The sequence below is a fragment of the Anomaloglossus baeobatrachus genome, chromosome 11, assembly GCF_048569485.1.
Source record: "Anomaloglossus baeobatrachus isolate aAnoBae1 chromosome 11, aAnoBae1.hap1, whole genome shotgun sequence".
In the NCBI taxonomy this organism is placed as follows: domain Eukaryota; kingdom Metazoa; phylum Chordata; class Amphibia; order Anura; family Aromobatidae; genus Anomaloglossus; species Anomaloglossus baeobatrachus.
The window spans coordinates 175641845-175659025 of record NC_134363.1 but is presented as its reverse complement, the minus strand read 5'-3'; the positions used below and the strand labels follow the sequence as shown (position 1 = coordinate 175659025).

Genomic DNA, 17181 nt, shown 5'->3' with positions numbered 1-17181 from the left:
AACGAGAAGTCTGAAATACTGGAGAATACAGTCTGGTCAGATGAGACCAAAACTGAACTCTTTGGAGGTCATAATACACACCATGTTTGGAGGCCAAAAGGTAAAATAACCCCAAAAACACCAACAACAGTGAAGTGTGGAGGTGGGGACATCACGGTGTGGGGCTGTTTTTCAGCAGACGGCACTGGCAAACTTCATATAATTGAAGGAAGGATGAATGGAGAAATGCACAGAGACATTCCTGATGAAAAATCTGCTGCCATCTACCAGGATGATGAAGATGAATCGAGGCAGGACATTTCAGCAGACAATGATCCCAAACGCACAGCTGAGGAAACACTCAACTGGTTCCAGAGAAAGAAAATGAATCTGCTAGAATGGCCGAGCCGATCACCAGAGCTGAATCCAATAGAAAACATATGGAAGGAACTAAAGCTCAGAGATCATAGAAGGAGCCGGGACCTGCAGGATGTGGGGAGTGTGTGTGGAAGAATGGACAAAAATCCCACCTGAGCAATGCACGCGCCTAGTGTCTCCATACAGGAGGCGTCTGGAAGCTTCATCACCAACAAAAGCTTTTGTGAGAAGTATTAAATAAATTGCAGTAACGTGTTCAATACTTTTTCCCTGAGTTATTTCTATCATTCTAATTTATATTATTACACATCACTAGATCTATGAACATCTATTGTTTGATTTTTTTTGCCTGTGTGCATTGGATGGGTTGTTACCGACATCTGGTGAAAAATTCATGTTGATAGCACCTTTACAAATCACTTTTACATTATATCACAAAAGTGAGTACACCCCTCACATTTTTGTAAATATTTTATTTTATCCTTTCATGGCACAGCACTGAAGATCTGACACTTTGATACAATGTACAATGTCAGTGTGCAAATTGTATAACCGTGTAACTTTGGTGTCCACTAAATAACCCAACACACAGCCACTAATGTCTACACAGCTGGCAACAAAAGTGAGTACACCCCTAAGTGAAAATGGCCAAATTGTGCCCAAAGTATAAATATTTTGTGTGGCCCAATTTTTCTCCTTAACTCTCTTGGACATGGAGTTCACTAGGGCTTCACAGGTTGGACGTAAGCCCCGATGGGACCAACGAAGCAATGTGAAAGCACCGAAGACCTGTCAAATATTGCACATTAAAGTTGTTGTTTCATCTGCATTAATGGGTAAAATAGCAACACGCTGCAAGAACTAACAACTGTGCAATTTGCCTTTTTCTAAATCTTCTCCAGACTCATGAACAATGGGATTTTTTTTATTCTATGGTTTATAGCTTATTGCCTAGGTTACCAACTACCTCAGAGGAGGCCAGTTTCCTAGGCAAGGAAAGTGCGCTTGCAAGCTGTTTGCTATAGAGCTTGTAAGTGCTGCTCTAACGCCGGTTGGTTGGGGTGCGCTTCAGTGCCCTTGTGCTTCTTTGATGCTGCACAGTTTTGGGCTAGCAGCTCTGCCATGCCATCGGCCTGAATTGTCAGTCATCAGGATTGCACCTCAAGATGGCAGGAAGCTGGAAGACTGGGGGAATGGGGCACTCCGGAATATTGAGGATGAGGACACCACTTCAATAATAAAATTACCTTTTCTGCACAACCTTTTAAGCTTGGTAGCCACTTCACAATATTAGATAACGGCAGGAGAGCAATGTGTCAAATGTCAGTTGTTAATGTAGAATTTTGCACAAATTGCAACATAACACCTAGTCTCTTTTTCCATTAATTGTAGGGGCCAAAAATATATCAGTACTCCCTCTTCTCTCCAATAAGTGTTGGTGCCAAAAAGATATCTGTGCCCCCTCTTCTCTCCATTAAGTGTTGGTGCCAAAAAGATATCTGTGCCCCCTCTTCTCTCCATTAAGTGTTGGTGCCAAAAAGATATCTGTGCCCCCTCTTCTCTCCATTAAGTGTTGGTGCCAAAAAGATATCCATGCCCCCTCTTCTCTCCATTAAGTGTTGGTGCCAAAAAGATATCTGTGCCCCCTCTTCTCTCCAATAAGTGTTGGTGCCAAAAAGATATCTGTGCCCCCTCTTCTCTCCATTAAGTGTTGGTGCCAAAAAGATATCTGTGCCCCCTCTTCTCTCCAATAAGTGTTGGTGCCAAAAAGATATCTGTGCCCCCTCTTCTCTCCATTAAGTGTTGGTGCCAGACAGATATCCATGCCCCCTCTTCTCTCCATCAAGTGTTGTTGCCAAAAAGATATCCATGCCCCCTCTTCTCTCCATCAAGTGTTAGTGCCAAAAAGATATCTGTGCTCCCTCTTCTCTCCATTAAGTATTGGTGTCAGAAAGAGATCCGTGCCCCGTCTTCTCTCCATTAAGTGTTGGTGCAAAAAGATATCTGTGCCCCGTCTTCTCTCCATTAAGTTTTGGTGCCAAAAAGATATCCGTGCCCCCTCTTCTCTCCATTAAGTGTTGGTGCCAAAAAGATATCCATGCCCCAGCGGCATGGCTCCGGGCCCGAACGGCGGGGATCTGCTGACGCTACCGGAATCAGATATGTCTTCTGATGGAGCAGTGGACCGCGGGGTTGAACTAGATGGACTTAAGGCAACTTTACACACAGAGATAAATCTTTGGCAGATCTGTGGTTGCAGTGAAATCATGGACATATTGTTTCATTTGTACACAGCCACAAACCTGGCACTGATTGTCCACAATTTCACTGCAACCACAGATCTGCCGCAGATTTATCTCTGTGTGTAAAGTGGCCTTTAGAGTCTCCCTTCAACCTTAAAAAAAACTATGCCCCCTCTTCTCTCCAATAAGTGTTAGTGCCAAAAAGATATCCATGCCCCCTCTTCTCTCCAATAAGTGTTAGTGCCAAAAAGATATCTGTGCCCCCTCTTCTCTCCAATAAGTGTTGGTGCAAAAAGATATCCGTGCCCCCTCTTCTCTCCAATAAGTGTTGGTGCCAAAAAGATATCTGTGCTCCCTCTTCTCTCCATCAAGTGTTAGTGCCAAAAAGATATCCGTGCCCCCTCTCTTCTCTCCATTAAGTGTTTGTGCCTAAAAGATATCTGTGCCCCCTCTTCTCTCCATTAAGTGTGGGTGCCAAAAAGATATCCGTGCCCCCTCTTCTCTCCATTAAGTGTGGGTGCCAAAAAGATATCCGGGCCCCCTCTACTCTCCATTAAGTGTTAGTGTAAGGGCCAAAAATGGAGTAAAATATTGATAGATTTGGGGAATTAAATGTTGCAAATTGTGCAGCGATACATGTCCTAGAGAATGTGACTAGATGTTTTCTAGAGGTTCTAGAAGTTCTTGAAGTGATAAAAATGGGTAGGAAGGGATAGAAGAGAGAAGTATCATCTAAGAAGCACTGACCACTGGACCCAGTTTTAGGGAAGTTGGAGACGTCTTTAATGTTCATTGTATAGAGGATGAGAATAAGAATGAAAGTTACCATGTTCTGGTAGAAGACAGGAGACGGCTGGAAGGCTTCTTCCTGGAAGCACAAAGACTGGTTCTGGAATATGGTGAAGCTGGAGTCTGTGATGGGCTCGGGGTGCAGGTAGGCGTCCACAAGGCTTTCCTCCGGGGCACCATAGATGGGGGGCTGTCGGGTCTCGTGGTAACTGGGTGCGCAGGGCGCCGTATGTTCGTATGCACTTATCATGTCTAGGATTAGGACACAAGACCATGGTTAGTTTCACCTATACACTGGAAGATTTGCATATCAAACATGAACACAATCTTTTGCATAATCTTATTTGCCTTGAACAACAGACTTTATATTTTGATCCTGGTCAGGAGTGGACGCCGGCTCCTCACATAAGCCTCATTGTTCTTATCTACAATCTTAGATGCTTCCATTCATAATATTTCAAGGATCTGATGTCACATAAGATACAATATCGATTTGCTACAAATTGGTGATGCCGGTGTCCTTAATGACTCGGGGTGACCTTACAAGCCATTTCCATTCTCCTCCAGCTCCTACCAATCTCCAATGATAATCTAAAAAAAAAAAAAAAACCACCAAACCCCTTATCTGAAATGAGGATCAGCATAAGAATAAAGCGGCCGCTATAAACCTGCGAGACGTAAACCAGATTTAATCTCTTCTCTGCAACAAAGAAACCAGTTTGCAGGTTTAAGGGTAATATTCTATTTCTTAAGGTTCCGAGATCAATTATGTCACCAATTAACCCTTTATACGGTTTTCTCCTTCTCGTCTGCATTCCTTCTGATCCTATTGGTCGGAGTAATGATTGAGTGGATCTTAAATCGAGCCGCCAGCTTTAAGCCTGACATCTATGAAGAATTTCCTCTGGCTTTGTCACGATTTTAACATTTTTTTTTAGATTTTTTTTTTTTTTAAAATACCAACCTGACGAAGGAGGAGGAGGAGGAGGAAGGATTGGATGGGAAGCTTGCATTTTGTTCTGTCTGGACTCCTGCAGAAAAGATAAATTTTGGATTAGATAAGATAAAGAAGAAGATATTGGGGGTAAGTTTATATTTCATTTTTTGCTGGTCTTTTTTGAGATGTGTTCATTTCTTGTGTTGTTTTGGTAACATTATGTCTGCAAGTATGATACAATGTTGCAAGAATCTTCAATATTTATGGAAAAAATAAGTAAACAAAATGCACTGCAAGATACAATGTTGCAAGAATAGTCAATATTTATGGAAAAATAAATAAAATGCACTGCAAGATACAATGTTGCAAGAATGGTTACTATTTATGGAAATATAAGTAAATAAAATGCTCTGCAGGATACAATGTTGCAAAAATAGTCAATATTTATGGAAAAATAAATAAAATGCACTGCAAGATACAATGTTGCAAGAATGGTCAATATTTATGGAAATATAAGTAAATAAATGCACTGCAGGCTACAATGTTGCAAGAATTTTCAATATTTATGGAAAAATAAATAAATAAAATTCACTGCAAGATACAAAGTTGCAGAATGGTCAATATTTATGGAAAAATAAATAAATAAAATGCACTGCAAGATACAATGTTGCAGAATGTTCAATATTTATGGAAAATTAAATAAATAAAAAGCACTGCAAGATACAATGTTGCAAGAATGGTCAATATTTATGGAAATATAAGTAAATAAATGCACTGCAGGATACAATGTTGCAGAATGTTCAATATTTATGGAAAATTAAATAAATAAAATTCACTGCAAGATACAAAGTTGCAGAATGGTCAATATTTATGGAAAAATAAATAAATAAAATGCACTGCAAGATACAATGTTGCAAGAATGTTCAATATTTATGGAAAACAAGTAAATAAAATGCACTGCAGGATACAAAGTTGCAAGAATAGTCAATATTTATGGAAAAATAAATAAAATGACTGCAAGATACAATGTTGCAGAATGTTCAATATTTATGCAAAAATAAATAAATAAAATGCACTACATTATTAGAACTATATTATTGCTGTTCATCTTAAAATCCCCAACGTCTCCCATTAATTTTATTTCTATAGTGAAATCTTAAAATCATGTGCCTTGCTTTAGATTTCCCATAAAGGATCATTGCAGAGGTAAAACCAATCCAGCAAGGAGGGCGTTAATGTTTAAAGGGACTAAGGTGTCCCAGGAGCTGCTAATTGAGGGGGGGAGGAGGGGGGAGCGGTGCCCTCTATTGTGTTTTATTGTTCCAGATTTCAATGATGTGAACCAGGAAGAGCTAATGATTTACCCGGCTGCTCCCAAGACAAATATTTCCTAGTGCAAAACCCTTCAAACTGTTATTAATGAAAGCAGAATGAAAACATCAAATCTAAACTAGGAAAAAAAAAAAAGGAAATAAAGGAATAAATATTGAAATAAAAACAATAAATATTGAAATAAAAAATAAATAAATAAATGTGGATGCTTTTGTTTAGTGCACTTTGTCAAAGTGTAATAAGGCCCTGTATCCAAGCTGCGGATTTTGACGCAGATTTTCAGAAATCCGCAGCAAAATCTGCATGTCCATTGTGAAGCCAGCAAAGTCTATGAGAATTCAGAAGTGCTGTGGCCACGTTGAGTATTTTTCCCTTGCGCATTTGGTGCAGATTTCTTTTTTTCTGCACCAAATATGCAAGGGAAAAATAAGCAACGTGGGCACATCACTTCTGAATTCTCATAGACTTTGCCGGCTTCACAATGGACATGCAGATTTTGCTGCGGATTTCTGAAAATACGCGTCAAAACTACACAACGTGGGCACTGGGTCTTAGGCTGTGGGAGCACGCTGCAAATTTGGGGCAGACATTTTCTGCATGAAATCTTCACCTTTTCGCAGAAAAAGGCGCTAAAAACGCACCAAAGCCACAACAAAAAAGGCACCAAAACCACAACAAAATAAGCACCAAAAATGCACCAGAACCACAACAAAAAAAATGCACCAAAAACGCACCAAAACCACAACAAAAAATGCACCAAAAAAGCACCAAAATCACAACAAAAAATGCACCAAAAACAACCACAACAAAAAGTGCATTAATAAGGCACCAAAACCACAACAAAAAATGCACCAAAACCAGAACAAAAAAATGCATCAAAAAAGCACAAAAAATGCATCAAAAATGCACAAAAAAATGCACCAAAATCACACCAAAAAACGCATGCGTTTTAGTGCGTTTTTGTGCCGTGCGTTTTTCTTAATAAGGTCAATGGGTGGAAAGGCTAAAAACCGCTAGAAAAAAAAAGAAAAAATGCACCATCAATCGACATGCTGCAGATTATTTTCTGCAACAAATCTGCACGTAAAAAATAAGTGCGCACAGCACTTCAGAATTCTCCTTGACTTTGCTAGGATAAGGATAGGCATGCAGATTTGGGCCACAATCTGCACCAAATCTGCATCAAAAAACGAACTGTGCGCATATAAAAGAACATAGAGGAAGAGGACGATCCTCAGCATCTGATTTATTGTGCTTGCTGAGAGTTGTAATTTTTGCAGCCTTTTTGGACTCGGCTGACTATCATTTTGCACTTTTTTTGGCTCCATTCACTCATCCGTGTGTTACGGTCCAAGTTTTGGACCGGCTGAGGGTCTCCTGAGCTCAACTCAATAGCCTCAAAGGCTTATATGAAGCTGTGGAGTTTGGTACCGTGCCGCCTGTGTTTTTGGTGGGCAGCACACTACCTTGCCGCCTGTGCTTGGTGGGCAGCACACGGATGTATGAATGTCGCCTTACACTGCGATGTTGGTGTCTTGGAATGGAATATACCGGCATGGAGTTTGTATGTTCTACATGAGTTTGCACGGATTGTCTATGGGGACCTCCTTGTAGGTGGCGCAAGGAGAGGGAAGGATAGAGCTGTTGCATTTCCAGCCTCATTCCACTCTCTCCATTCAAAGCAAGTGCTGAACTGAGCATGCACATTAATGTGGGGGATGGGAGAGGTATCTGGCAAACGAAGCATAGGCTTCAAGGTGCACCTTCATCAATTTCTAGGCAGTCCTCTCATCTTGGGATCTTCCATATCTCTTTTATTGAGGTTTTGGATTTTTGCAAGGGGAGGTGATAACTTGATTTTCTTGGGGGTCTGACCACTGGGACCCCCAGCGATTTGGAGAAAAGGGCTAGTGAAATGCGTTGTTCTCGATCAATGAGCGGAGCCGCGGTGCATCCACAACCCCATCACACCAGGACAATTCACAGCCATCACTGAGCGGAGCCACGGTGCATCCACAGCCCCATTAACACCAGGACACTTCACAGCCATCAATGAGCGGAACCGTGGTGCATCCACAGCCCCATCACACCAGGGCAATTCACAGCCATCAATGAGCGGAGCCGCGGACCATCCACAGCCCCATCCAATGAGCGGAGCCGCAGTGCATCCACAGCCCCATCACACCAGGGCAATTCACAGCCATCAATGAGCGGAGCCGCGGACCATCCACAGCCCCATCCAATGAGCGGAGCCGCAGTGCATCCACAGCCCTATTGCACCAGGGCAATTCACAGCCATCAATGAGCGGAGCCGCGGACCATCCACAGCCCCATCCAATGAGCGGAGCCGCAGTGCATCCACAGCCCCATCCAATGAGCGGAGCCGCAGTGCATCCACAGCCCCATTGCACCAGGGCAATTCACAGCCATCAATGAGCGGAGCCGCGGTGCATCCACAGCCCCATTAACACCAGGACACTTCACAGCCATCACTGAGCGGAGCCGCGGTGCATCCACAGCCCCATCACACCAGGACAATTCACAGCCATCACTGAGCGGAACCGTGGTGCATCCACAGCCCCATCCAGTGAGCGGAGCCGCAGTGCATCCACAGCCCCATCACACCAGGACAATTCACAGCCATCACTGAGCGGAGCCGCGGTGCATCCACAGCCCCATTAACACCAGGACACTTCACAGCCATCACTGAGCGGAGCCGCGGTGCATCCACAGCCCCATCACACCAGGACAATTCACAGCCATCACTGAGCGGAACCGTGGTGCATCCACAGCCCCATCCAGTGAGCGGAGCCGCAGTGCATCCACAGCCCCATTGCACCAGGGCATTTCACAGCCATCACTGAGCGGAGCCGCGGTGCATCCACAGCCCCATCCAATGAGCGGAGCCACGGTGCATCCACAGCCCCATTAACACCAGGACAATTCACAGCCATCAATGAGCGGAACCGTGGTGCATCCACAGCCCCATCCAATGAGCGGAGCCGCAGTGCATCCACAGCCCCATTGCACGAGGGCATTTCACAGCCATCAATGAGCGGAGCCGCGGACCATCCACAGCCCCATCCAATGAGCGGAGCCGCGGTGCATCCACAGCCCCATTGCACCAGGGCAATTCACAGCCATCACTGAGCGGAGCCGCGGTGCATCCACAGCCCCATCCAATGAGCGGAGCCACGGTGCATCCACAGCCCCATCCAATGAGCGGAGCCACGGTGCATCCACAGCCCCATCCAATGAGCGGAGCCGCGGTGCATCCACAGCCCCATTACACCAGGACAATTCACAGATCCACCCCTGAGTGGGGGTCCCGGCAGACAGGGGATCGCTTGTGAAGATGGAGAGAAACGCTAATGAAACCTACAATCCACCTGTCTTATATTAATCACCAAATCCCAGAATTACATAAGTGACTCCATGGCGTCTCACACACGCGGACAGTCCTATAATGCATGTAGACGGATCAGCGTAATATGGAGGCGGAGGACCAAACCGCACTTTCATGCAGCACAAAGCCATTGTTCTCCTGGAACCGGCCCTATTAATAATTACATATATCTGGCAGGGACTTAGCACAGGTGAGAAAAGCAAATAGCGCTATGCGTCTGTGGCGGCAGATGGCGGTATTAACGCTTGGTGTCATGGTCTGGTTGTCTGCAGCGCTGCAGTGTGGGGGATGGGAGACTTACTGAGTTGGTCTTTTCTGCTTGTAGCGCCCTCCGCTGTTCCAGCATCTCCTTCACAGTCATCCTAACTTTAACCCCTTGGTACACCTTCGGTTTGGCTGAAAAACAAATGTCAGAAAATGAACATTTGCATCATGAGAAAAGCAAATAAGAGAGTTCAAAACATTGAACCGGTTACACTGCCGATCAAGAGCAAGCAGACAGTGTCTGGGTAAATAACGGGCATATTACACTTTTTGTAGTGCAATATTGATAACCTACGATCAGGCACTCCCACAATCAGCTGATTAATGGTTGTGAACGGTACTGTGCGCTCCCATACACAAATATGGGAGACAGCTTGCAGTACCAATCATAGTCACTATAGAATATATAGCGCTGTTCCTCTTCTGTGGCTCAGCTCTACATCACATAGTGGCCATGAAAGGTACTACATCTCCCATATATTGTAAGTGTATGTGCGCAGTACCAGTCACAAACACTATACATTGTATGGCGCTGTTCCACTTCTGTGGCTCAGCTCTGTACATCGCATAGTGGCCATGAATGGTACTGCATCTCCTATATATTGTAAGTGGATGACTGCAGTACCACTCACAACCACTATACATTGTATGACACTGTTCCACTTCTGGGGATCAGCTCTATACATCACATAGTGGCCATGAAAGGTACTACATCTCCCATATATTGTAAGTGTATGTGCGCAGTACCAGTCACAAACACTATATATTGTATGGCGCTGTTCCACTTCTGTGGCTCAGCTCTGTACATCGCATAGTGGCCATGAATGGTACTGCATCTCCTATATATTGTAAGTGGATGACTGCAGTACCACTCACAACCACTATACATTGTATGGCACTGTTCCACTTCTGTGGCTCAGCTCTATACATCACATAGTGGCCATAAAAGGTACTACATCTCCCATATATTGTAAGTGTATGTGCGCAGTACCACTCACAACCACTATAAATTGTATAGCACTGTGCCACTTTTAGTGCAATCTGCTGATCAGTAGGATTTGACCTCCATTGGGTGAATGGAGATCTATGGATGTATTTGCCCTACAGGCCAAACACTTTACTGCAGAATATGGCAACTTATTTTGAATGCACCCTTATCTGTGTGCATAGTCTTATTATCCTCTATTACGCAAGTCTCCAGTAATACAATGGGGCAGGTATAAGGTGTCCCGCCCACTGCTGACCCTCCCCCAGTCTACAAAAAACCTGGAAATATCAACCTATTCTCACAATATCAATGGCCAGCGAGAAAAGGAAAAATTTAGCCTTTTGTATAAAGACATATTTTGCCCATAAGTCTTATTAGGACATAGTAGGGGGTCAGGACCACCCAGTAGGAACCAGGATGGACTGACTTTTATTTAAATGAGCTCATTGTAACAATTGCAAGAAATAAAAATATACTTTGTGTCAAACTCTTAAAAATGATACATTTGGATTGATACATTCGGAATGATAGATTCAGATTGATCGATTCGGATTGATACATTCAGAGTGATACATTCAGAGTGATACATTCAGAGTGATACATTCGGATTGCTACATTCGTAATGATACATTCGGATTGCTACATTTGGAATGATACATTCAGATTGATACATTTGGATTGATACATTTGGATTGATACATTCAGAGTGATACATTCGGATTGCTTCATTCGTAATGATACATTCAGATTGATACATTTGGATTGATACATTTGGATTGATACATTTGGATTGATACATTCAGATTGATACATTCAGAGTGATACATTCGGATTGCTACATTTGGATTGATACATTCGGAATGATACATTTGGATTGATACATTCGGATTGCTACATTTGGAATGATACATACGGATTGATACATTTGGATTGATACATTCGGAATGATACATTCGGATTGATACATTTGGATTGATACATTTGGATTGATACATTTGGAATGATACATTCGGATTGCTACATTTGGATTGATACATTCGGATTGCTACATTCGGATTGCTACATTTGGATTGATACATTCGGATTGATACATTCGGATTGATACATTCGGATTGCTACATTTGGAATGATACATTCGGATTGATACATTCGGATTGATACATTCGGATTGATACATTTGGATTGATACATTTGGAATGTTACATTTGGAGTGATACATTTGGTGAAGCGCTTACACAATTTATCTCACGTCGCCCCGTGGTTTGCATACTGTAAATTGCAGCACTATTTTTTATGAAAAAAAATGGTGACCAAACTGAAAAAAACTTTGAATCCACTTAAAGAGGAGATCTTTTAAAAAATAAACTGCAAAAATGTCCCAGATTATTCAGTAAAACACAAAAAGACACAGTCCTTATTGGCAGCCGTCTGTCGTCTCTGTCTGGATTCTGTGTCGCTCCGATAGTCGCGCCTATTCTTCTGTACAAAGGATCAGAGAAGTTGAGTCCACCACGCCCAATCCCTTTTGCCCTGATAACTGCCCCTATATTATAAACATAAGATAGTTTTACCAATATTTCTCTTATGTGTGTATAAATCCCTCCCGTTCAAATTAGAGAAAAGTTGGCCAAACCTAACAATTTCGACAGGTCTTGCCCAAAATTAGAGGCAAGTGAATCTTTTGAGTTTTTGAGTTTTTTTTCCCCAAAAATTAGACTACAGGTGACAAAGATCTGATTGTCCCGACACTTTGAGGTTTTCTAATTGTGTATCAAAACCATTTTCAGCTCTTAAATGCAAGAACAGCGTTAGTAATGTCAAAGTGATCTCAATATATATGGCTGCGGGTAACGGATGGTAACTTTATCACTGCTGTCCCGTCACACAAACTATCTGTAATGTTTATTCAGTGTTTTATGGATTTCTCTCCCTATCTCTATGGCCCCCTTCACACGCACGTGTCTCTGGTACGTGTTAGGTCCGTTCCTGCATGTTCCTGAGACACAGACACACGTACTCCAATGTTAATCAATGTATGGAGTTACACGTGCGTTATTCCATACGGTGTGTGTGTCCGTGTGCGTGATACGTTTGTTTGTCCGTAAAACATGGATGCATGTTCGTTTTCTGCACGGAACACGCACACACGCACCCATTAAACTCAATGGCTCCGTGAGCACACGTACGTGACACGGATGCATCTCCGTGTGGTCTGTGTCCGTTTTGTGCTTTTTTGAAGCGATGTCGGTCAATCTTTTTTTTTCTGTGTATGTCAGTCAATCTCCCTCAGTCCGTCAGTCGGTCTCTCTCTCTGTCTCTCCCTCTCGCTGTCTGTCGGTCAGTCTCCCCCCTCTCTCATACTCACGGATCCCCGATCACCGGCGCGGCGCTACATGGCTGTCACAAAGCTCTGGCGGCTTTTACTATTTTGAAAATGCCGGCCGCTCATTATTCCATCTCGTATTCTCTGCTTTCCCCGCCCACCGGCGCCTATGATTGGTTGCAGTGAGACACGCCCCCACGCTGAGTGACAGCTGACTCACTGCAACCAATCACAGCCGCCGGTGGGCGTGTCAATATCGAGCAGTAAAAAAAATTAAAAAATAATCAAAAAAAAAAGACGTACGGTCCTCCCCAATTTGGATACCAGCCAGGGTAAAGCCACACGGCTGAAGGTTGGTATTCTCAGGATGGGGAGCTCCACGTTATGGGGAGCCCCACGTTATGGGGAGCCCCCCAGCCTAAAAATATCAGCCAGCAGCCGCCCAGAATTGCCGCATACATTAGATGCGACAGTTCCGGGACTCTACCCGACTCATCCCGAATTGCCCTGGTGCGGTGGCAATCGGGGTAATAAGGAGTTAATGGCAGCAGCCCATAGCTGCCACTAAGTCCTAGGTTAATCATGGCAGGCGTCTCCCCGAGAAACCTTCCATGATTAATCTGTAAGTTTAAGTAAATAAACACACAAAAAGAAAAATCCTTTATTTGAAATAATAAACAATAAAAAACACCCTCGTTCACCACTTTATTAAGCCCCAAAAACCCCTCCATGTCCGGTGTAATCCACAGAGGTCCCACGATGCTCTCAGCTCAGCTACATGAAGCTGACAAGAGCTGCAGTAGAACACCGCCGCTCCTGCCAGCACCACACAGCAACTGAAGTGAGTCGCACGATCACCGATGATGTCACTCAGGTTACTTGCGGCCACCACTGGATCCTCCAACTGTGACAGCAAGTCGCCCAAGTGACTGAAGTGAGCTGCGCGATCAGCGCTGAAGTCACAGGTGAGTTGCGGTTGCGGGTGGAGGACTCCAGCTAGCCGCAGATAGCCTGAGTGACAGCAGCGCTAATCACGCAAACAATTGACTTCCATTATTCTCGGTACACGAGTCGGGCTCATCTGAGCATCCGACTGCTGGTTACGAGTACCGAGCACTAGAGTATGGTAGTGCCCTTCATCACTAGTTATGAGTACTGAGTACCCGAGCATGGTAGTGCCCACTCATTACTAGTTACAAGTACCCAGCACGCGAGCATGGTAGTGCCCGCTCATCACTAGTTACAAGCACTGAGCACCTGAGCATGGTAGTGCCCGCTCATCACTAGTTACAAGCACTGAGCACCTGAGCATGGTAGTGCCCGCTCATCACTAGTTACGAGTACTGAGCTCCTGAGCATGGTAGTGCTCGCCCATCACTAGTTATGAGTACTGAGCTCCTGAGCATCGTAGTGCCCACTCATCACTAGTTATGAGTACTGAGCTCCTGAGCATGGTAGTGCTCGCTCATCACTATTTATGAGTACTGAGCACCCGAGCATGGTAGTGCCCGCTCATCACTAGTTACCAGTACTGAGCACCTGAGCATGGTAGTGCCCGCTCACCACTAGTTACCAGTACTGAGCACCCGAGCATGGTAGTGCCCGCTCATCACTAGTTACCAGTACTGAGCACCCGAGCATGGTAGTGCCCGCTCATCACTAGTTACCAGTACTGAGCACCCGAGCATGGTAGTGCCCGCTCATCACTAGTTACCAGTACCGAGCACCCGAGCATGGTAGTGCCTGCTCATCACTAGTTACCAGTACTGAGCACCCGAGCATGGTAGTGCCTGCTCATCACTAGTTACCAGTACTGAGCACCCGAGCATGGTAGTGCACGCTCATCACTAGTTACCAGTACTGAGCACCTGAGCATGGTAGTGCCCGCTCATCACCAGTTACGAGTACTGAGCACCTGAGCATGGTAGTGCCCGCTCATCACTAGTTACCAGTACTGAGCACCCGAGCATGGTAGTGCCCGCTCATCACTAGTTACCAGTACTGAGCACCCGAGCATGGTAGTGCCCGCTTATCACTAGTTACGAGTATTGAGCACCTGAGCATGGTAGTGCCCGCTCATCACTAGTTACCAGTACTGAGCACCCGAGCATGGTAGTGCCCGCTTATCACTAGTTACGAGTATTGAGCACCTGAGCATGGTAGTGCCCGCTCATCACTAAAGCTTGTCAATCGCAAAAATTATTTATTATAGGAGCTGCTATTTGTGGTGCCAGGCCCTGAAACCCCCACGACTGGTCAAAGCATTGGTCTGTACTCCCCTCTGTCCGGACTCCACCAATCAGCAGCCTTTACATACTATATGTAAGTTGGATAAGAATTTTGAGCCTGTGTTAGAGATAAGCCACAGCCAGAGACCTGGAGGGGGGAGGGGAGGGGGGGTGTTGATCAGGAGGATGAAAACTCAAGTGATCTTTTGGATGTAATGTACAACTACATAAAGGGTTATGGATATATATATATATATATAGGGATGGATGAGGAAGCTACAGACTAATGTGTACAGCCACCCAGGACTCTGCATGTCAGTGGAGGCAGGCGCTGGTTCTGCACTGTCTCTGATCCGCTGAGCACAGAAGCTGCACACATAGAATGTAGAATAATTACTTATTATCAAACCCAATTCCTGTTTTGCCGCCAGAGCTGATAGTTTCTAATACAAAATAAGATACATATAGCATTAACCCATTAATCACCAAAATGTAGGAGCTCGTCCCCTGCAGGCAGCCACAGACTTCACAGCATCTACTACGGCTCGGGAGACTCCGATATGCCCGACCAAAGGTGACCGGGGAGTGGAGGCAGGGTGAGGGGTAGGGGCGCAAGGTGAGGGGCAGGGGTGCAGGGTGAGGGGCAGGGGCGCAGGGGCAGGGGCGCAGGGTGAGGGGCAGGGGCGCAGGGTGAGGGGCAGGGGCGCAGGGTGAGGGGCAGGGGCGCAGGGTGAGGGGCAGGGGCGCAGGATGAGGGGCAGGGGCGCAGGATGAGGGGCAGGGGCGCAGGGTGAGCGGCAGGGGCGCAGGGTGAGGGGCAGGGGCGCAGGGTGAGGGGTAGGGGCGCAAGGTGAGGGGCAGGGGCGCAGGGTGAGGGGTAGGGGTGCAAGGTGAGGGGCAGGGGCGCAGGGTGAGGTGCGTAGGGTGAGGGGCAGGGGCGCAGGGTGAGTGGCGCAGGGTGAGGGGCAGGGGCGCAAGGTGAGGGGCGCAGGGTGAGGGGCAGGGGTGCAGGGTGAGGGTCAGGGGTGCAGGGTGAGGGGCAGGGGCGCAGGGTGAGGGGAGCAGGGTGAGGAGAGCAGGGTGAGGGGCACAGGGTGAGGGGCGCAAGGTGAGGGGCGCAGGGTGAGGGGAGCAGGGTGAGGGGCGCAAGGTGAGGGGCGCAGGGTGAGGGGCCGGCGCAAGGTGAGGGGCGCAGGGTGAGGGGAGCAGGGTGAGGGGCGCAAGGTGAGGGGCGCAGGGTGAGGGGAGCAGGGTGAGGGGCGCAGGGTGAGGGGCGGGCGCAAGGTGAGGGGCGCAGGGTGAGGGGCGGGCGCAAGGTGAGGGGAGCAGGGTCAGGGGCGCAGGGTGAGGGTCAGGGGCGCAGGGTGAGGGGCAGGGGTGCAGGGTGAGGGGCAGGGGTGCAGGGTGAGGGACGCAGGGGCGCCTCCGTGCACGGTTCCTGCTGCTGCTGCTGCGCTCAGGGCTCCAGGTAACTGCCGGGGCGAGGACAGAAGCGAAGGAAGCAGGAAACGGAGGGAGCGAGAAGAGAACGGAAGCGGGAGACGGAGGATCCGAGGAGAGGAAGGGAACGGAGGGTCTGAGGAGAGGACAGAAGTGAGAGACAGAAGGTCCGGGGACAGGGCAGAGGCAGAGAAAGGAGAGTCCGGGGAGATGGCAGAGGTGGGAAACTAAAGGTCTGGGATGCGGACATAGGCAGGGAATGAGTGTACCAGGGTTCGGGAAGAGGGCAGAAGCGGGGACAGAGGGAACGGAGGGTCCGGGGAGAGGATACAAGCTGGGGACAGAGGGAACGGAAAGTCGAGGGAGAGTGCAGAAACAGTGAAGGAGGGAACGGAGCAAGGACAGGAGCAGTGACAGAGGGTCTAGGAGAGGACAGAAGCAGGAGATGGAAGGTCTGGGCGAGGGCAGAGGCAGGGAATAGAAGGTCCTGGCAGAGGCAGGGAGTGGAAGCTTCGGGGTCGAGGAGAGGTGAAAGGAAACGGAGGGTCCAGGGACAGGGCAGAAGTAGGGGATGGAGGGACCAGGGTGAGCACAGAAGCAGGGAACTAAAGGTCTGGGGAGAGGACAGAAGCAGGAGACAGAAGATGAGGGGAGAGGACAGAAGCAGGAGACAGAAGATGAGGGGAGAGGACAGAAGCAGGAGACAGAAGATGAGGGGAGAGGACAGAAGCAGGAGACAGAAGATGAGGGGAGAGGACAGAAGCAGGAGACAGAAGATGAGGGGAGAGGACAGAAGCAGGAGACAGAAGATGAGAGGAGAGGACAGAAGCAGGAAACGGAGGGTCCAGGGAGAGGGCAGAAGTGGTGACAGAGA

General features: G+C 46.7%; 1 protein-coding gene across 1 annotated transcript in view; it reads right to left on the bottom strand.

The window, feature by feature from the left end:
* Positions 1–15497, bottom strand: part of POU2AF3 (POU class 2 homeobox associating factor 3) — a 20880-nt gene extending 5383 nt beyond the window's left edge. The window contains exons 1-4 of the mRNA XM_075327685.1: positions 15354–15497; positions 9366–9460; positions 4354–4420; positions 3427–3641 (exon numbers count right to left, since the gene is read on the bottom strand). Of these exons, the coding sequence (XP_075183800.1) occupies positions 3427–3641; positions 4354–4420; positions 9366–9425 (342 nt within the window). The 5' untranslated portion in view covers positions 9426–9460; positions 15354–15497. The remainder of the gene's footprint in view (positions 1–3426; positions 3642–4353; positions 4421–9365; positions 9461–15353) is intronic.
* Between the last annotated feature and the right edge of the window lie 1684 nt (positions 15498–17181).